The sequence below is a fragment of the Lissotriton vulgaris genome, chromosome 9 (assembly GCF_964263255.1).
Source record: "Lissotriton vulgaris chromosome 9, aLisVul1.2, whole genome shotgun sequence".
NCBI classification, from domain to species: Eukaryota; Metazoa; Chordata; class Amphibia; order Caudata; family Salamandridae; genus Lissotriton; species Lissotriton vulgaris.
In genome coordinates, this window is record NC_141697.1 from 1223525922 (window position 1) to 1223547652 (window position 21731).

At 49.7% G+C, this 21731-nt stretch overlaps 1 protein-coding gene across 4 annotated transcripts in view; it reads right to left on the reverse strand.

Moving 5' to 3' along the window:
• The window catches only part of LOC147693097 (sodium- and chloride-dependent creatine transporter 1-like), a 364792-nt gene extending 348154 nt beyond the window's left edge, over positions 1-16638 (reverse strand). For 2 of the 4 annotated variants that reach the window (XR_015300094.1, XM_086939342.1), the window contains exon 1: positions 16291-16617. Coding sequence is in view for 2 of the 4 variants with exons in the window: in XM_086939342.1 (XP_086795468.1) it covers positions 16291-16321 (31 nt within the window). In the remaining 2 variants the exon portion in view is untranslated. Of the gene's footprint in view, positions 1-16290 lie in introns of all 4 variants that reach the window. The other 2 variants (XM_086939340.1, XM_086939341.1) reach the window with 2 other exon arrangements.
• Between the last annotated feature and the right edge of the window lie 5093 nt (positions 16639-21731).

The window sequence follows — 21731 nt, forward strand, 5'->3', positions numbered from 1 at the left end:
ATTTTGTAAAGCTCACATGACACTTCCTTATGTTAGAGGAATTTGTAAGCATGAAATGTATTTTGCCCTGTTAACTCTAGCTTTAGAATTAATAGCTGAATTTCATGTGTGCTGTGGAATTTGTTCTCTCACGTTTTTTCGTTGCAGGTGAAAGAAGCGCTCATGTTAGCTAGAATAATGTCTTTGTTTCACTAGTCAGGCAAGTGGGGGAAAGTTACATTGTTTGGTCAAAACTGATACAGGAATGCTGTTGTCCTTCGCACAGGAGAAGGCTTGGGAACCTAGGACGGAAATGGTGAGAAGAAGAACATTGCGGTCCCATGGAAAATCACCATTAGGATAACATCCAGAGCGGATGGCGTGACCCGCATGGATTCTAGAGAGAGAGACAGTGAGACAGAGAGAGACAGAGAGACAGAGAGACAGAGACACAGAGAGAGACAGAGACACAGAGAGAGACAGAGACACAGAGACACAGAGAGAGACAGAGAGAGAGAGAGAGAGAGAGAGAGAGAGAGAGAGAATCTTAGAAACAGCTCTGTCTCTAGAGCTTTATGCTGTTGGACTCATCGATGGTGGAGAGACGTCTTAAGATGCTGAAGTAGGGAAGCCATTTTAGTGCTCGTGTAGGGATAGATTGATGTTTTATATTCATCAACCCTCGATGCAGGGAAACTTGGACTCATGCCTTCTGAGCCTCTGCATCCTATTTCTTGAATTAATTGTTTTGCTTAATTGATTAAACTGGATTCGCAGAATTGGCTCAATGCTGATTCCGAAGTATTTCTACACTCTTGTTTGGAGGTGTCTATGTCCAGTTATTTTTGGCTTTGTAATAAATTAACTCACCTTATATAGCGTCTGGGGTTATTAAGTGTCCAGAGAAATTCCTGGTGAATGGATTGGCATTATGAACTACCTTCTCCCCTCTACACTTACATGCCGCTAAAATGAACCATTGGATTGTGATTCTAGATCACGTCTGGAATTTATGGGCCCGGCCCTTTCACAACCCGACACCCATACCCACCCCAAAATCCTAAAACTCCCTTACCACCAAATACCCCTATCCAAACGTAAAAATGCTGTTACCACCCTAGACCCTTACCCAATACCCACCCCTAAAACTACCCTTACCACACAAGACCCTTACCAAACCCTAAAAATACCCGTACCACCTAAGACCCCTACCCCTTTTTAATCCTTAAATGGAGAGAATATATATATACATACACATATATACACACACATACAGACACTTCTACTTACCATATATGCATCGTAAAGGCAGATACATTACAATATATGCATCGTAAAGGCAGATACATTGTAAATATATTTGTGATTAAAAAAATTAGGGGTAAACGTCCGTTGTTGTTATAAACTTGTTGTGAAGACTGTTTCCTGCATTGAAGCACTTAAACGTATCATTTTTTTTTTTTTAAGATTAACAGGTAGATTCATCATCGGCCCGTTTTGCGAGCCTGTAATAGCGATTATTAAGGAATCGCTACTACAGACTCGCAAAACGGGAACCATGTACAAATCGCAATTTTGTTTGCGATTCCTACAGCTTCCTTATTTGCGATTAGCTAATTGCTAATCGCAAATAAGGAATAACTCCCCATTCATTCCTATGGGCCTAAAAGGCCCATAGGAATGAATGGGAAGACATATCCATGTGCGAATCGCTATTAGCGATTTGCATTCTGAGTTTGCAATTTCAAGGGTGCAGAAGTGTCCAAAGGACACCCTGTTGGACCCCTGAAATGATATTAGACGCTGGTGTTACGCACACACATGTCCCAAGGACATGTGTGTGTGTAACATACAACTTAGAAAAATGCACTTAAGTGCATTTTTCTAAGTTTCCGCTATTTACCACGAGGTTTGACTTCGCGGTAAATAGAGGGCCGAAATTGCGAATTCGCAATTTTTAAAATGTTTCATGAATTGCATTTAAGGAATCTCAAATAGAGATTCCTTAAATGCAATTCCTCGCAAATTTGCGAATTCTATAATAGCGATTTTTGCATTTGGGATGATGAATCCCAAATGCAAAAATTGCGCTCGCAAAGGGCCAGATTCTCAGAACCTGGCCCTTTGCGAGCCGATTTTCCGTTCATGAATCTGGCCGTAAAGGCCCTTAGGAACGATTGAATTTCCAAACTAGCGATTTCCTAACAGCGATTGCAACTCTGTTGCTATTAATGAAATGCAAAATGGACCTCTGGGCCCACGCCCTTACTGCACGTCAGTCTAAAAGTGATAAAAAGTAGTGTAAACTGCAGAATGAGTTAGTTGATGGAGTTATCTGTAGAGCAAGGACCGCGCTAGAGAGAAGTGGAGCGCTGAACCAGGAGCGTGCACCTTGAGGTAGAACTTGTGGGCACTCCGAGCTTAATTTGTGTCTGTGCTTTCCAGTGCTCCACACCGGCACCGTATTGTCAGCACCGGGGCTATGACAGTCTGCCACATGGTGGCGCTGTCTTGCTAATTTCGATATGAACACAACAACAGTGGTTTATTTGTTCAATTTACATTAATAATGTCTGGTACCTGCCTCCCAAGCCATTCTTCTGGCTTTGGGGCCTGGAATAGTCGGACTTGTAGGAATGTGAAGGTTAGTAGCTGTGAATGTACGGCCATTGGCAGCGCTGGCATGGGTTACGTGAGGTGCAAGCTGCAGTGGCCGCCCGGCGAGAGTCCCAGCACTTATCCTTTTACAAATTAAGCACTGTGGTCACTGCATTGAGACACCCAGAGGAAGGCTCCAACTGGGAGGAGGAGTGTTTGCTGAAGAGTTGTGTCATCGGCTTCTCTTTCCGGACCCCCGCAGGGTGGAGACAGTTCGGAGACAAGAGAATATAGGTCCATATCCTGGGTGCACGGCCTGTCATCTACATGCTCCCCCCGAATAAGAAAGACATGCACAGGGAACCCCAAAGTACACATGAACCTCCTTCCAGACATGCAGTGTCAGCCTCTGTGCACCAGAGAACCGACAGCCACAAATCTCATAGCGCTGCGAAGAAACCAAAAAGCTCCCATCACGAAATATTGAAATAAAAGTCTGACAGGCAATGCCCCTCTTCATGGCTCCTCTGGCGAGAAGGATGACCAGGGCCGGACTGGGAACCAAAGTAGCCCTGGTAGATTTGGTTAGACCAGCCTCTATACGGTGCATAGCGAGCGAGCCTGACCAATACAAAGGGTTTTGGGGTGCTCTACCCCCAAATAAATTGAGCAAATAATTAATGGCAAAAATGATGCAATCTACTACACATTTTTCATTATATATTCAATTGTATTTGTTTTTAAAGCATAGTAAATCGACGACTTTACAGTGCACCAGGATACAAAGATCTTTGTTGGGTCTCGTCAATGATTCCCTCACGATCACCCTCCAACAGCGCCTCTCACCTTTCCATAAACCCTCTCACATGAATTGCATTTGTTTTATAGCACCTTTCATTCCAGCTTAGGGTGTCAAAGCACTTTCAACACACACACACACACACACACACACACACACACACACAGACAATGTCTCAAACGTGTGTACATCAGTCCATAGAAGAGGTTACATGAAGCAAAGGGGACAGGACTCCATTGCCATGCATACTGGCTGGCCTTTTCTAAGAGTGCTTGGTCTGGGGAAATTACAAACTCAGGAATCAGAATGAAACAGAGGGGTTAGGGTTGTCTTTAACAGCTAATGGAGAGGGTGTGGCTAGCGGCCAGAGCTGCCTACTTCAGAGCAGGGTGATCCAGGTTCGAGTCTCGGCTTTTTGGCGCAACTTCCTGTGATTATTGGTAATTCACTTAATTCCCTAGTGCCTGTGGACCGCGCCTGTATACCCTCTAGTCCGATTAGCCGCACTATACAAATCCAGGTATATACCTGCATTCATACACACACACACACACACACACACACACAAACTAACAAGAATCTATTTCTACTCAAGCAAACCCTTTTAGCAAAATTAGGATAATAAAAAACTGGGAAAAACACAACTTTTGTAACTAAGATTACGATTATAATTATGTACTGCACAATAACAAAAGGACATCTGTGACAACAGCAGTAACCCACTGAGCTATCCACATAAAACACTGTTCTGTAATCTGCACAGTAAACGCTCTCTGTAGCAGGCATAGTAACCCTCTGTGCTACCTTAGAGGAGTCAAAGCTGCCAAGAGACAACTCTGCTCTCTCTCCAGCAGGAACATTAATCAGGAGTTATCTTGACACTTTTCTTGTTGCCTGGAAACTGTTGAATCCACAGGAACTCTGCGGCGCTTCTAAACCTGCTGCACTGCTACAAAACCGGGCCCCAGTAACAAGCGCCCACCTCCCCACCCCCACCCTTCCAGGCCCCCAGGCAAGCCCGATGCCCGCCGCCACAGGATGGACAGTCCGGCCTTGACCCTCGAGCTGGTCTCCACGCGACCACGTACAAACATGTATTTTATCTTATTCCTGACACAGCGCCAGCCGTGGCCGCATAAGGGGCGTCTGTGCGCTAGACGCAGCATTAATAATCATATGATCAAGGGAGCAGAGAAACGTGACGGGTTCGTGAAAGAAGCTGGTGCAGGCGAGAGAAGGGGAGGTGAAAAGCGTCACAGAGATATGTGATTAGTAGAGAGAGAGGGTGAGAGAGAGAGACAGACAGTAGAGAGTGCTAAAGCGCTAGGGTCCGGAGAGAGGGCACAAAGCGCCCGAGGTGCCAAGCTGCAGGGCATCCCCAGGAAGAGGCGCAAAGAACGAGTTTTATTAAAGAAAATTACAATATACAGAGACAGCTAGACGCGGATGGCCGCAGGGCATGCCGCCCTGGGCAGAGGCGCGGGGGCCGGGCACCGGAGGACTGGGGCACCCCCATCGAGACCTGTGCCAGCCCCCTCCCTCTGAACGTCGACAGCACCAGTCCCTGGCACTTAGCGCACACCCAGGTCCTTGGCGCTGTGATTGGGCGCGCGGTGCCCGCCTGCTTTGCAGCTAAGCCCGTCATACCAGCTGCGGGCACCCCTCCAAGGGAGGGAGCTGCGGGCACCATGGCTCCCGGCTGCAGCCCTGCCCGCCGGGGCCTCGAGCCGTGTGGACAGGAAGCGTGATCCATCCGGCACTACAACGCATCCCTGGGGAACCCACTGGGGCCATGCGGTCCTCACCCCGGGCGAACCCAGTGCCAGAGGATTCTTTCACAGTGACGCACAATGCCAACTGGGGGAAACTGCCCACTCACGGCCACCCTCACACAGATTCCACCCAGCTTCAGAGAATGTGTGCCGATGACGCAAACCCTGATAAAGTCCTTTAGAGGAGCAATCCCATTGGTTGGGCTGGAGTGCGGAGAATGGATGAAACCCTAATAAAGGCGCTCTTTGGAAACGGTCCTCTGGCGCCTGCTCGTATGTGGACTAGAAGAAGGAAAGGCGTGCGAAGAATTTGTGAATCAACCTGGACGTTGAAACCTGGATCTCTTTAAAGTCCTTCACGCGTTCCCTCTTCGAAAGTGTCCCTTTACAAGACGAGCCGGCGCCAAGGAAAGCTGCATTGATTAGTTCTGCCTAAAAGACAGCAACAGCGCTCGAAGCGCGAGGCCTTATGTTACTGCACAAGTGCGCGCGAGATGTTTGCTTAGGGCACTCAGTAGGTCACGGGGCCAAGTGAGAGAGTTCAAGGCCGTCTCGATCAGCTCGAAGGGGCCAGGCTCAACCTTGGAGAGGTGCACAGTTAGGTAGTTTTCTGCCACTCTAGTAGATATTTACTTGAGCTGCAGCTTTCTCAACGCGGACTGCTACTTTCTTATTGCGAGCAGTCGCGAGCATGCGCGACCACTCGCAATGAGAAACCCGACCTCCCCGCATTGAGAATCTCGCCGGGAGGTTTATTTTCCACACTCGCGATCGGCAACTTGATGTTGCTGATCGCGAACGAGGAAAAAGTGTCACTGGGATGTCATTTTGCCTGCTCGTGGTCACCAACTTGACGTGGAGGACCGCGAGCAAGCAAAAAATGATCGCTGCACTACGCTACGCGTGTATGCACTTTGCTACATGCAGTTCGCGTAGTGCGAAGTAGCGCAAACTACACAAGCGTTGCGTAGTGCTTTGACCAGGGTTAGTTTTTAACTGTTTTTTTAAACAGCATAAGGTCCTGGGTCATAAGGAGAGCATTGCAGGCTTTGGCCGCCCTGAATGAAAGGGAGCTACCCCCAGTTCTAGCAAGGCGGTAGCTTGGGATGACGGCGAGGCATTGCCCTGTGGAGCGTAGATATCTTTGAGGCACATGGATATTGAAACGCCTCCTAAGATAGGGGGGGCCAGCTTTACATAAGGCACCATGGGCAAGAGTGAGCGCCTTAAACTGGATGCGCTGCCCCACCGGGAGCCAATGCAAATCACAGAGATGTTGCGTTGTACTCGACCTACCAGGAACGCCCAGTAGCGCTCGCGCTGCTGCATTCTGAATGGTCTGAAGCTTTTTCAGCTGATAACAGGGAAGGCCAATATATAGCGCATTGGCATAATCAATGCGCGACAAGATGAGGGCACGAGTCACCATTTCCTTCGCTGATCTGGGCAGTAATGGCAGACATTTCCTGAGTAGTTTCACTGTGCCGAAACATACTCCCGCCAGCATTTTATCTGTGAATGAAAGCGGAGGTCCTCGCTGAACCAGACCCCAGATTCTTCACAGGACTCCCCGTTGAGTTAGGCATGGGGGAGCCCTCAGGCCAGAGATATTCCCTGAAGTGTGGAGGGAAAGACCCTTAGAGGAGTACCTCAGACTTGTCCTCATTGCATTTAAGCACAAACACAAAAGGGGGCAGTAACTCCGGGGTGGTCTGCTAAGGAGGTCGGATTCGAACCGGTGATAGCTGCTGTCATCGTCACAGCGGCAAGATGGCCACCGACAGAAACAAATCCATTCAATAACAGTGGTAGATTGTAACGCACAGCAGATGGCTGGCAGGGAGGCGGGGTCTGGGGCCCCCATCTCATAAGCCCCCGAGGCGTCTTTCGCATCAGGGTGTCACTGGGACAGGCATGTGTGTGTGTGTGTGTGTGGGGGGGGGGGGAATTTCAGGAGGAACTAATACCGCTAGGCGGTAACCCACCGGCACGAGGTTACCGGAAGGACTTGCGCCCACTACAATTCCACTTCCAGTACAAAAACGTCTGATCTACGGATGTTCACGGAACGAGAGCTTTACCTTGTGTATTATACACCTCTGATAGGGAGGCGCGCTGCTAGCGCGTCACTCGAACCACTTTATCATTTACTAAACTTGAGGGGTGCCAGGGCCCCGTGAAGTGAGCACCAGGGTCCCCCTATGCCTCTGTTGGGCTGTGAGAGAGCCATACCTGGCACAGCAGACACCCCTCACTCCCGGGCCTGGTGCGCTGCCCTAGTGATAGCCAGGCCCGTGCCCTTTCACACCACAGCCTTTCCACACGTCATTTACAACCGCTCTGGCTTTTAAATGAAATCCAACCCCTTACTGTCCTCGGTACGAAATTAAAATGTTTCCTGCTGTAAAACAATTCAGACCAAAAGGTGGTATACTGCTGCGAATGCTGCTAAACTTTGAGCCTGCCACTGGGCGTGCTTATAGCGCTTAATAATAATGTCAGCGCTATAAGAGCTGCTAGTTTTGTCAAAAGAGGAAAAAAAGGAAATATAAGTGTGCCAACAACTGCAACCTTCCAGTATCGTCAACATCTCTTTTCCCGCAACGGAGGCAGCGACGGGAACCCGAACCGCATTTTACAGGAAGCAAGCTCAAGGTTTCAGGGGCTCGTGACACAAAGTTGTCGTGTTTGTCCCTGATGGACGCCTTCCCGGGCAGACTGGCACACAGATCAATACCTGGCCACAACGGGCGACTGAGGGTGCTGAATTATTAAAGCCCGACTCGTCCAGGCCTAGCAGCTGGGTGGCACAAAACAGGGAGAAAGAGGGGTAGAGAGGAGAGGGGGCGTCCATAGAAACCAGGGCGATGGGTAGAAAGGACTAGACTGAACCGCAACCCTAACTGGAGGACTAAAGGCGTCTGTGACGTGCAGGGCTTAAAGGACAGGGTTTTAGTTCCTGTTTGGAGGCAGACAGAGGAGGCATAGGAGGCTGGCTTTGTATATGGTGCAGACTTAAGTGAAGCACCTTGCACTACTCCAGACAACCTTTATGGTGCTTTTAGTGGTCTTAGACAACCATAGAAAGCTCTCTAAGTGGTAGCTGTGGAGAGCAGCCTCCAGGCTTAGTCCAGAAGTAGTGTAAAGCAGCTTGTTTTACCAGAACTAATCATATAGCGTAGGTTAAACGAAAAAGAACCACACTGTGTAGTTATAAAAATACTTATAATCATTATACAGATTGGTATATCTCCTACCCGAAGATAGCAACACAAATACACAATACTTCACTGTGTATTGTGCTTACTTACCCGTTTGCAATTGGTCTGCATGGGGAGACCAAACCATATACTAAAAAAGTGGAATGCAAACTGTGTCCAAAGTTGGGATTTGGACCAGGAGACTCAGGGGAGCTGGGGACACAAGGAACCACCCATGGTAAGTACCCAGGAACCCCAACGGAGTCTCTGTGCAGAGTGGAATCACAGCGCGTGCTCAATAGCAGTCAACTGGAAAGTTGCAGTTTTGAAGAAGGAGGACCCTTTCCAGAGGACCCTGAAGAAACCCTGCGGAGTACAGAAGGTTGGAGAGTCACCCCACCCATGGATACCCAGTATACCTACACCAGGGAAGCCGGGAGCATAGGTGCGAACTAACGTCGGAAACTGCTGTAGACCACAATGGAGGACTTCAGAAAAGATGCCTCCGACGAAGACTGTGCAAGAGTCCTCTGGAACCCAAGGGTAGATGCTTGAAGAGGACAACCTGCAAGCAGAGGGGGCAGAGTCTATGCCACTACGAGATGAAAAGGAGGCACGGAAGAGCAATGCCCGCCAATGTCCCTACTCCGGAATAGGTTTAAGCGATGGTTTTTGTTCCTTCGTAGCCTAAGGAACTGGCTATAGGGAAGATTTTCCCTCAAAGGACGGGGAGGAAAACTTTTAAAGATAAAAGACTGTTTTTTGCTGTTTCCTTGAACTTGCCACGATTGGTCCTGAAGAAAGCCCTTAAGTCCGAATCCCGGTAGATAGGGCTGAAACATGTCGACCATTTTTATTTCACAGAAATGCTAGTGCATCCTGAAAACCTAATTTTTTCAATAGAACGCACTTTTTTTGAACATTCCCTTATGGGTGTTACCCGAACCCAGACCCAATAAAGTTCATCATCTGTTTATACGGGTATTTTTAACTGAACACTGTCCACATCACTGGGTCACTACTGTTTTTAACCATGGGTAAGATCCTCCTGGTGGAGGCTGCCTACCGAAACTAACCCTATGATTATGCACACACGTGTATGAAGAGCGGAGAACCAAGATATACCGCTACCCACACTTCCCAAAACGTGCATGAGGGTTTTTTACTGGAGACATTTTTGCTTTATCTCCTGCATACCCTGGTTCATGCAGGACAAGTGATCCTTCTCCACTTGATTATTTGGATTGCCAATCCTTAGATACCAGAGAATATGTAAATGTAAATGTAAATGTAGGTGTATTTATATAGCGCAACCTGTCACCCAAAGGGCATCCTGGCGCTTGCCTAGGGAACCCGTCCTGGTATTCCCCTGTGAGAGGCCCCGGCAGGGTGTCCACAGGGTGAAAGCCAGGCATCCCGCCGCGAGGGGCCGTCGTGGAGATTAAGCAAGCTATTGCCCAGAGTTGCAGAGTGAGACCCCGTGAGTCGAGTAGGCACCGGAGCGAGAATTGTCGAGGCCGTGGAATTTTGAGCCCGAGACCCGCTGAGGCGGGGAATCGAACCCTGGTCCACGGTCGATCCCAGCTTCCGGGTCTGCCGCCTCTAACCACTGAGCCACACTTCTCCACCAATATGCATAAGAGGACATAATGCCAGGAGCGTAGGATCAACCTGTTCACTTTTAGAGGTGTGCAAGAGAGTACCCTAACAGAGCAGGAGCCCAAGCGTTTGTTGTCATGGGTCTGTAAGTGGGTCTGCCAACAGGGCATGATGCCAGGAGCCATGGGGTCCAAGTGGCAGCTTTCAGAGGCTGGGTCGGCTTTGGTGCCACCCGTCAAACACCTTTGTCGCTATGGATACCCCCCTACCACCCTTTAACAGCGCCCCTCAAATGTCCATAACCAGTTTCTCTCTTGCATGCATTTCATTTGTTTTGTAGCACCACTCATGCTAGTGTAGGGTGTCAGAGCACCTTCGATCACACATACATTACACAGAAAAATGGAATCACACAGGTGTAAATCCGTGTATAGAAAACGTTACATAAGACAGACGGCTACAAGGTGCAAATGTCACATCTCATCCATACTGGTAGGCGGTGTCTTTTAAGAGTGCTCGGTGTGGAGAAGCACAAACTTAGAATTTCAAACGTAACACCATGGTTGGGGGTTCTCTTTAATAATAAGAATCAATTTCTACCCAAATTTACTCTTTTTATGACATTAGGATAATGAAAGACTGGCTAAGATGTCCTAACCTATAGCTTGTAGTTTGCATGCAGTTCTTTGATGACAAAATTAGGATTTTTATTTTATAAAGTGCAAGTAACAAAATGATCTCTGTGAGAAACGCAGTAACTCACTGAACTATTAACATTACAGACACTTCTGTGATCTGCACGGTTCGCCTTCTTTGCAGCAGGCGCATTAACCCTCTGCGCGAATCAAAACTTCCATTAGACAACACTCCGACCTCTCTCCGGCAGGATTCGTCACACACAGCCTCATCTTGACATTTTTACTGTTGTCTGGAAATTGCTGGAGGCAAAGAATCTGCAGCAGGTGCTTTTACATCCACAATATAATGTGGAGACACGGCTACGCCCCTCCCTAAGTCGGCGCCCGGTGCCGTGGCACCGTTCGCACCTCCCTAGTGCCGGCCCTTGATTCAGAGGTCTACTTGGATAAACACAGCTCAAGTGAAGCACACAATCTAGGCCGCATTGGGGGAAGGGCGCAGACAGACGCAGTTAGCATACACCCAGGCATGCACCCCCCTCCCCCCACACACCAACACACACACAAGCCCTGTGGGAGGGCTAGCGCTGCTAGCTTCATCAGACACCCTCTCCAGGCGCTTGCTTATCCCCAGGGGCCCGCTGGAGCAGCCCTCCCCTCACTCGGGTCCTTGACCCCCCCTGACCCTGGTCGTCTCTCCAAACAGAATAAGGAGCCGCGTGGCACCCCTTCTAGCGGCCCCTGCAACACCTCACAAACGTTATTTATCAGACACGGTCTGTGGTTGGTCTGTAGAAAGAGCAGCCCGTCGTCTGCTCACAGGCACAGCTCAGCCAGTCAGGGGCCCGCTGAGTCGATGAGAATCCTGCCTGTGCCAGCACTGGTGCCGCCTGGGCGCCCAGGCCGCCGACAGCCCGGGTCCACCAGCGCCATCCTCTGCCAGACACCGAGGCCACTTGTACAGCGCCAAGTGCGGGGGGAGGCAGATAGCGCTGCCGGCGCTATGGACCAGCCAGCTGGTACTTTTATTACCCCCCGACATTGGAAGTATAAAAGTTGAACTGGCCCCGCCGAGATCCTCCCCTCTAGATCAGTAAGATACGCCATCACATTAGTCAAAAACACACACATCACTAGAATGAACAGAATACACAGAGATGCCACAGATGTTGCCACAACGAATAAAGCAGCGCATGCGCAGGCCCTGGGCATCCTTTGGACTGTGCCCAATAAGTAACTAAGAAACGCGTCAGAGGACCCCATTTCACCGAAGATCCCCTGCTAGCCAGCGCCTTACTGCAGGGACTGCACGCTCCAGGCACTGGATGTGGCTGTATAGATACTACCAGAGCTACGGAGGGTTTGACTCGAACTCCGAGAAACAGAGGGCTGAGGGAGGTCTAACCATCCCGGAATGGATAACCTGTTCCTTCCACAAGGGGCCAGGAATAACACTAATCCTACAGAGGTCGGTCGGAAGCACCAGTGTGCGAGTTATCCGTGCCAGGATATGGTTCTGTCACACACAGAGCTCTGCAGCAGGTGCCTTAACCTGGATAATAGATGAGCCCAGCAGGTGCAGTGGGAATCTGCACGCCGTTGCAACAGGCACTGGAGCCCCGGGGGTAGCTCAGTGAGTTGGAAGCAGGCAGGTGGCACTGGAGCCCCGGGGATAGCTCAGTGAACTGGAAGCAGGCAGGTGGCACTGGAGCCCCGGGGATAGCTCAGTGAGCTGGAAGCAGGCAGGTGGCACTGGAGCCCCGGGGGTAGCTCAGTGAGTTGGAAGCAGGCAGGTTACACACAGCTCTCCCGGGACGGCGCACGGATTCCTTAAATGAGCTCAGCAAGTGCCCCTTGAAGCTGTACATTGCTCTCTGCAGTAGACACAGTGACCCGCAGGGCGATCTTCCTAAAACTATAAGCCACAGCGAGCAGGGCACACGCATTTCTGCAGCAGGTGCCCGGACCCACTCAGCCGCCTCCCCGCAGCCGGGACCAGAGAGGCCGCCAGCGGCACACAGACCTCCCTCTCTGCACACGGACCTCCCTCTCTGCACATAGACCCTCCTCTCTCTCTCTCTGTACACAGATCTCTCTCTCTGCACACAGACCTCTCTCTCTCTCTGCACACAGACCTCTCTCTGCACACAAACCTCTCTCTCTGCACACAAACCTCTCTCTCTCTCTGCACACAAACCTCTCTCTCTCTCTCTGCACACAAACCTCTCTCTCTCTCTCTGCACACAGACCTCTCTCTCTCTGCACACAGACCTCTCTCTCTCTCTCTGCACACAGACCTCTCTCTCTCTCTGCACACAGACCTCTCTCTCTCTCTGCACACAGACCTCTCTCTCTCTCTCTCTCTGCACACAGACCTCTCTCTGCACACAGACCTCTCTCTCTCTCTGCACACAGACCTCTCTCTCTCTCTGCACACAGACCTCTCTCTCTCTCTCTGCACACAGCCCTCTCTCTCTCTCTGCACACAGCCCTCTCTCTCTCTCTGCACACAGCCCTCTCTCTCTCTCTGCACACAGCCCCCCTCTCTCTCTCTGCACACAGACCCCCTCTCTCTGCACACATCCCCTCTTTCTCTCTGCACACAACCCTCTCTGCACCCAGCCCTCTCTCTCTGCACACAGACCCTCTCTCTCTGCACACAGACCCTCTCTCTCTGCACACAGACCCTCTCTCTCTGCACACAGACCCTCTCTCTCTGCACACAGACCCTCTCTCTCTGCACACAGACCCTCTCTCTCTGCACACAGCCCTCTCTCTGCACACAGCCCTCTCTCTGCACACAGCCCTCTCTCTGCACACAGCCCTCTCTCTGCACACAGCCCTCTCTCTGCACACAGCCCTCTCTCTGCACACAGCCCTCTCTCTGCACACAGCCCTCTCTCTGCACACAGCCCTCTCTCTGCACACAGCCCTCTCTCTGCACACAGCCCTCTCTCTCTGCACACAGCCCTCTCTCTCTGCACACAGCCCTCTCTCTCTGCACACCACCCTCTTTCTGCACCCAGCCCTCTCTCCCTCTCTCTGCACACAGACCCTCTCTCTCTGCAGAAAGACCCTCTCTCTCTCTGCACACAGACCCTCCTCTCTCTCTCTCTCTGCACACAGACCTCTCTCTGCACACAGACCTCTCTCTCTCTGCACACAGACCTCTCTCTCTCTGCACACAAATCTCTCTCTCTCTCTCTCTGCACACAGACCTCTCTCTCTCTCTCTCTGCACACAGACCTCTCTCTCTCTCTCTCTGCACACATACCTCTCTCTCTCTCTGCACACATACCTCTCTCTCTCTCTGCACACATACCTCTCTCTCTCTCTGCACACATACCTCTCTCTCTCTCTCTGCACACATACCTCTCTCTCTCTCTCTCTCTGCACACAGACCTCTCTCTCTCTCTGCACACAGACCTCTCTCTCTCTCTGCACACAGACCTCTCTCTCTCTGCACACAAATCTCTCTCTGCACACATACCTCTCTCTCTCTCTGCACACATACCTCTCTCTCTCTGCACACAGACCCCCCTCTCTCTGCACACAGACCCCCCTCTCTCTCTCTCTCTCTGCACACAGACCCCCTCTCTCTGCACACTTCCCCCTCTCTCTCTGCACACAACTCTCTCTCTCTGCACACAGCTCTCTGCACACAGCCCTCTCTGCACCCAGCCCTCTCTCCCTCTGCACACAGACCCTCTCTCTGCACACAGCCCTCTCTCTCTCTATGCACACAGCCCTCTCTATGCACACAGCCCTCTCTCTGCACACAGCCCTCTCGCCCTCTCTCTCTCTCTCTGCACACAAACTTCTCTCTGCACACAAACCTCTCTCTGCACACAAACCTCTCTCTCTGCACACAAACCTCTCTCTCTGCACACAAACCTCTCTCTCTCTCTGCACACAGACCTCTCTCTCTCTCTGCACACAGACCCCCTCTCTCTGCACCCAGCCCTCTCTCTCTCTCTGCACACAGACCCCCTCTCTCTGCACACATCCCCCCTCTCTCTCTGCACACAACTCTCTCTCTCTGCACACAGCTCTCTGCACACAGCCCTCTCTGCACCCAGCCCTCTCTCCCTCTCTCTCTGCACACAGACCCTCTCTCTGCACACAGCCCTCTCTCTCTCTATGCACACAGCCCTCTCTCTGCACACAGCCCTCTCGCCCTCTCTCTCTCTCTGCACACAGACCTCTCTCTCTCTCTGCACACAGACCTCTCTCTCTCTCTGCACACAGACCTCTCCCTCTCTCTGCACACAGACCCCTCTCTCTCTCTCTCTGCACACAGACCTCTCTCTCTCTCTCTGCACACAGACCTCTCTCTCTCTCTGCACACAGCCCTCTCTCTCTGCACACAGCCCTCTCTCTCTGCACCCAGCCCCCCCTCTCTCTGCACCCAGCCCCCCCTCTCTCTCTCTGCACACAACCCTCTCTGCACCCAGCCCTCTCTCCCTCTCTCTCTGCACACAGACCCTCTCTCTCTGCACACAGCCCTCTCTCTCTCTCTGCACACAGCCCTCTCTCTGCACACAGCCCTCGCTCTGCACACAGCCCTCGCTCTGCACACAGCCCTCTCTCTCTCTCTGCACACAGCCCTCTCTCTGCACACAGCCCTCTCTCTGCACACAGCCCTCTCTCCCTCTCTCTCTGCACACAGACCCTCTCTGCACACAGCCCTCTCTCTCTCTCTGCACACAGCCCTCTCTCTGCACACAGCTCTCGCTCTGCACACAGCCCTCTCTCTGCACACAGCCCTCTCTCTGCACACAGCCCTCTCTCTGCACACAGCCCTCGCTCTGCACACAGCCCTCGCTCTGCACACAGCCATCGCTCTGCACACAGCCCTCTCACAGCCCTCTCTCTGCACACAACCCTCTCTCTCTGCACACCACCCTCTTTCTGCACCCAGCCCTCTCTCCCTCTCTCTCTCTGCACACAGACCCTCTCTCTCTCTGCACACAAATCTCTCTCTGCACACAGACCTCTCTCTCTCTCTCTCTGCACACAGACCTCTCTCTCTGCACACAAATCTCTCTCTGCACACAGACCTCTCTCTCTCTCTCTCTCTCTGCACACAGACCTCTCTCTCTCTCTCTCTCTGCACACAGACCTCTCTCTCTCTCTCTCTCTCTGCACACAGACCTCTCTCTCTCTCTCTCTCTGCACACAGACCTCTCTCTCTCTCTCTCTGCACACAGACCTCTCTCTCTCTCTCTCTCTGCACACAGACCTCTCTCTCTCTCTCTGCACACAGACCTCTCTCTCTCTGCACACAGACCTCTCTCTCTCTGCACACAGACCTCTCTCTCTCTGCACACAGACCTCTCTCTCTCTGCACACAGACCTCTCTCTCTCTCTGCACACAGACCTCTCTCTCTCTCTGCACACAGACCTCTCTCTTTCTCTGCACACAGACCTCTCTCTCTGCACACAGACCCGCTCTCTCTGCACACAGACCCGCTCTCTCTGCACACAGACCCTCTCTCTCTGCACACAGACCCTCTCTCTCTGCACACAGACCCTCTCTCTGCACACAGACCTCTCTCTGCACACAGACCTCTCTCTCTCTCGCTCTGCTGCACACAGCCCTCTCTCTGCACTTTGGAGGGAAAGATGTAACATAGCAGATTCAACCATGCATAAATAGCGAACAATAGAAATATATAGAAGGGATGAGAATGAAGCAGACGTACCTGGGCCCGTCTCTGCAGGGGCCGAGGGCATCCTCCCGGGTCGGTTGTTTGCCTCCTCGCGGTAAATAAAAAATTACAGTTTTTTAAAAATTCTGTCTATAAAAAGGGGAGCAGGGAGGCCGGGCTGTCAGCTCAGAAGCAGTCCACAAAGCACTTGAAGGTGAGTCTGAAGTACCTCATTGAGGAGATGTCCCCCTGTGGAAAGAAGACGGGCTCAGGGCAGGGTGTGGCGGGGGTGTCTGCAGGGGGCCCGGGCTCAGAGATGCAGGGCAGGGGCGCTGGGACTGCACCGTGCGATGCTCGGCTCCATCACCCGCGCACTGCTGCAGCCCCGGCTCCAGCCTCGCCAAATAAAGGCTGGAAAAAAAGAGCTCCAGCCGGCCCCCTCCAGCAGCCACGCGATTGGACGGCCAGCGTCAATGCACCCTGCTCACGAGCCAAGGGGCATCATGGGGGCTGTAGTTTCAAGCCCGGTGGTCCGTGCACCTGCTAGCCGTCGCCTTCTCCAGCACCATCATCGGAGCTGTAGTCCCCCGCGCTTTGGGGCTTTGCACCTGCTGACACATCCCCTGGAGCATCATGGGAGTTGTAGTCGCGCCGGCTCAGACGCCTCTGCAGCATCATTAAGGTACATCTATGATTTCCGGTGCTATTTTAATAAGAGAAGAAAGAGATCGAAAAATACCCGCATGGGAAGTGCTGTTGCTATAAAAAAACAGGGTTCTCTAAAGTCTCTCCTGGAGGGCCAGATCCATGCCAGATTTTTTGCATATCCCCTTTTAGATAAAGGTAGTTATCTTAATAATCTGGCATGGACTCAGTTCTCCAGGACCGACTCTGGAGAACCCTGCTATAAAAGAAGGAATCAGGACTGGCTGAAAGCTAGAGTTTCTACCTCACTCCTTGTCAGCAGGACACGTGTTGGGCATGGCTGTTGCAAATCATAATTATGAGGTGTTAGTCCAACGAAGGCCAAAGACTACAACTCCCAGAAAGCACTGCTCTGTCATATGAACGCTAAAGGCCTGAAACAAGGTGTCCTGATCCAATGGACCTTGTGACAAAGCGCCAAGAGCAGTGCTTTAATTGGGCCGGTGCTGTCCGGTACGGAGTACCTGCACCTCTTTAATTTGAGAGGGAGGGTCCCTGCACCTCTCAGCACTGCTGCATTACCTTAAACGTGAGAGTTATTTTTCAGAAGCAAACAGGGCCTCTAGGTAGTGAGTACCAGCACCTCTGTACTTCCCAGTGGCGTAACGATAATTGAGGGGGTCCCCCTGCCAGGTACATGGAGGGGCCCCCTCCGGACTCTATTAGGAGCTCTCAGGCCGAAGTGCAGTGCTGAAGAGACCCCCTTGAGCTTGATGGCCCCCCCGCACTGCGGGGGATGCGGGGGCCTGTGTTACGCCCCTGGTACTTCCATTTAAAGCACTGGTCAAGAGGGACAGTAATGTGAGCTATAAACACAGTTAACCTTTCAATCAACATGCCCAGTGCAGGGGCGGCTCCTCCGTAATGGCGGAGGAGCGTCGCTCCACTCGTCACTCACCGAAAAATAAAATGACAATAAAAACATAATTTGATCTTTCTGTGACTGCCTTACGCATGCGTGTAGTTTGGGGCTGGGCCGAGAGGAGTGGTAAGCACTAAGAAGTGTGCATGTAAGTTTGTCTGTTCGTCCTATGTCAGCCACACAGACATGGGCATCCATAGGGGGGGGGCAAGCGCCTTGCCCCCCCATGGAGCACCCCTCCTTGCCCCCCCTGCGGACGCCTATGCTTTTACGGACGCCTTTTGTCCGTAATTCTGGGCCCTGCAGGAAGCAGAGCTGATGGGGCGCCTCGCACTCCTCCTCGCAGCCCCTCCCGCCCATTGTCATTCTGTCTGTGGCTGATTGTCAAATACAGCTTTGAGGTACCCAAGGATGAGTGGTCCAAGATATTGGATGATATTACTATTCAACTGGACAAGCACACAAGAGAAATAAATGAGCGCAAGATACGCAAGTATCGAAGGGATACTATAGACTACAAGTTGGGGGAGGTGTACTCCTGGGCTGAAGTCTATGCCAGGAGACGCCAAAACAAACCACCGAAAGCCAATACAGAAACTGAAACTTCGTCTTCTGAAGGAGAAACACATACAGACACAAGGCGACCGAGCACACAAAAACCTTCGACTAGTGCTGAATCTTCCACTCTCACTGTGGTTCCTTTTTTAGAGGAAGGACCAGGAGAAAGAGACGACCCAGGAGGGGCAAGAACAAAAGAAAAGGAGAAAGAAAGGGAGACGGAAAGGGACGTCAGGAGTACAACACTCAACAAGAGGGTGGAGAAACCGAAGAAGAAACCAACCTAGTGATTAATATTTCGTCTTATATTCTCTCAGATCAAGAAAAGTCTGTACTACAAAAAGGCACTTCTTTCATCCCCACTAGCCACACCAACAAATTAGAACTTGAGATCAGTCTTTTTAAGTTTATGTGCAATCTGCGTTTGAGACATTTCTTCGAAAATATCATGCCTCCACAAGATAGTGATCAAATGGATCAACTCAAAGGCTTACGTGCTAAGAGCACCTTCATGGCACCTGTCAGCCATAAATCCTTCGACATTTTTGAAAATCTGGTGAAAAACGACATTAGTGGTTTCAATTACACTAGGAAGAAAAAATACACCAACATGACCAACAAAGAATGCTCTACACTCAACAATTTGGCCCAAAAAGTGGAAATCACATATCAGTCTGCAGACAAGGGGGGTGCTTTAGTCCTCATGGACACAACCTTCTATCGAGAACAAGTTCAAGAACATCTTTCAGACACGAACACCTACAGTCCTATACAGTTCAATCCGACCAGACAGTACATGGAAATATTGCTCAACATATTGTCTGCAGCTGAAGACAATGGCATCATCAATCAGAAAACCAAACGGTACTTGACTCCGAGCAATCCAAAAACGCCCAGCATGTACATGCTACCTAAAGTTCATAAGAATCTGACACGACCTCCATTCAGACCAATTGTATCCACTCGTGGCAGCATCCATGAAGGGACTGGAAAACTTATTGACAGATATCTGCAACCACTGATTCAACGATCCCGCACCTATGTTAAGGATACTACAGATTTTTTACAAAAGATATGTGATATCACATTTGAGGACAATAAAACCATTTGGCTATGCTCTATAGACGTCAAATCGCTCTATACTAGCATACCACATGACCTTAGTATGGAAGCAATTGAAAACATTTTGTTGCATTCGGATTTAAACAATGATTTTCAGATTTTCATAATGCAGCTCATGCACTTCACACTATATCAAAGTTATTTTTCTTGGGAGGACCAATGTTATGTACAGTTGTCCGTTACTTCCATGGGCAACTGTGCGGCACCGGTTTACGCGAATGTGTTTATGAAGTACTTTGAAGAGAACAATATCTTGAACCATGCCCCTTGGAATACGCATGCCAAGGTCTTTCTGAGATACATCGACGACATCTTTGTACTATGGCAAGGAGATCAGGAATCTCTAACAACAGCACTCATACATCTCAATAACATTAATGACCGAATTCAATTCACCTTTGAAATGAATCAACAGACTATCACTTTCTTGGATGTCAGTGTTACAAGAGTCAGAAATCATCTGGAAACCAACTTGTACAGAATAAAAACTGATAAAAACAATACCCCTCATTACAGATCGTTTCACCAGAGGTCACTGAAGAATCATCTTCCATTCTCTTAACTCCTTCGAGTTAAACGGATCGTATCTGACACAACCAAATATGAGGGGCAGGCGGCCAACAAGATAAGACGCTTTGAACAAAGAGGCTACCCACAAACCATCCTGACAAATGCAAAAGAACGTTGTGACAAACTGAAGCGCCAAGATGTTCTGACAATGAAGAAAAAAGACAGCGTCAAGAGACCAGTGGTCGTATCGAAATACTCAGTAGCTTCAAAAGCATACAATGCGTCCATATTAAAACATTGGCCCATTATCAGCACTGAACAAGACTTTAATGACATCTTTTGTGATCAACCTTCATTTGCATACAAGAGGGGCAACAACTTGAAGGAAATCATAAAAAACCCCAAACATGCTTTTTCCATCACATATAAAGGCAACCAACCGTGTCTCAATTGCAAAAATTGCAACAACCTAATTAAAGGGCCGATCATCAAACATCCAATGAAGGGTACAAACATTAAGTTGAGATTCAATGCAACATGTGACACGGAGAACGTGATCTACATTATCAAATGCCCTTGTGGATTAGTATATACTGGAAAGACTTCTCGAAAATTGAAAATAAGAATAAATGAACACAAAAGTAATATAAGAACTGAGAACGTCAAATCGAATCTGGCAGCACACTTTAAAGACAATAGACATAACGTGAGTCAACTTAGATTTTCTGCTGTAGAAGTTGTGGCTAAGCGAGATGACCGGGACAACAACTTCCTGTTGCAACGTGAAAACCATTGGATCAAATTTCAACAATCTTCAAAACCCTCTGGTCTCAATGACCGGATGGAATTTACATGCTACCTTTAGTGATCTAAATCGCTCAGGAATTTCATTAACCTTTTCTCATTATCTTAATGTTTCTATATTTGTAAAGCACACTGTACAAACACGATCTGTTTTTATTAAGGCAGTTTATTCAGTTCCAGTCATCATCTTTTTCCTACGCTCTCACTTGGTAAATCACGTTTTTTTACACTTGGTAAATCACGTTCTTCCGTTTTCTGTGCACCCTTACACTTCTACAATATGGCCACCATCAAAGAGGTCCGCTTTCTATGTTTATGTTCAAGCCATTTACACTTACGTATATACGGCACACTTCACAAACTTCCGATAGCGAAGGGCGCACGATTAAGACGCGTGGGTTCATACTCCTCAAAAAGTAAGTCTGTACACGGATTTTTTCACGTACTTTAACTTGTGCACAATTTCGGTATATGTAACCGCACTCGCGAGTCTGCTTCTCACGATGGGGCTTGCACAAACATTCAACGTTTTAATCTCCTGCACGTTCTCTTTCACGGTCGATTCTTTCGAGCCTTCCGAGCACTTTAATGTTTTTTTCTGTCACCCGGCATGTTCACGGGATACCAAGCTACGATTCTTTGGACAATTCACACTCGAGAACTACATATACATTGGGACTGCATTTTTTCAGCATTCTTTCATGATTCGAGCACATGTGATTTGACCCTATACACCATTTAGTAAATATACGAGTAGCATGCATTTAAATGTACAGTTTTTCTTGGTGGATCATACATAGATTGTTTATATTATTTTACAGAATACCCCTGATGAAGGACTGATAGTCCGAAATGCATTGGGCGATGAGGTTATGATGTAACTTTACTTGTGGTACCAGAAATGGAGAATGGAATTTACAAACTCTAACCTCTT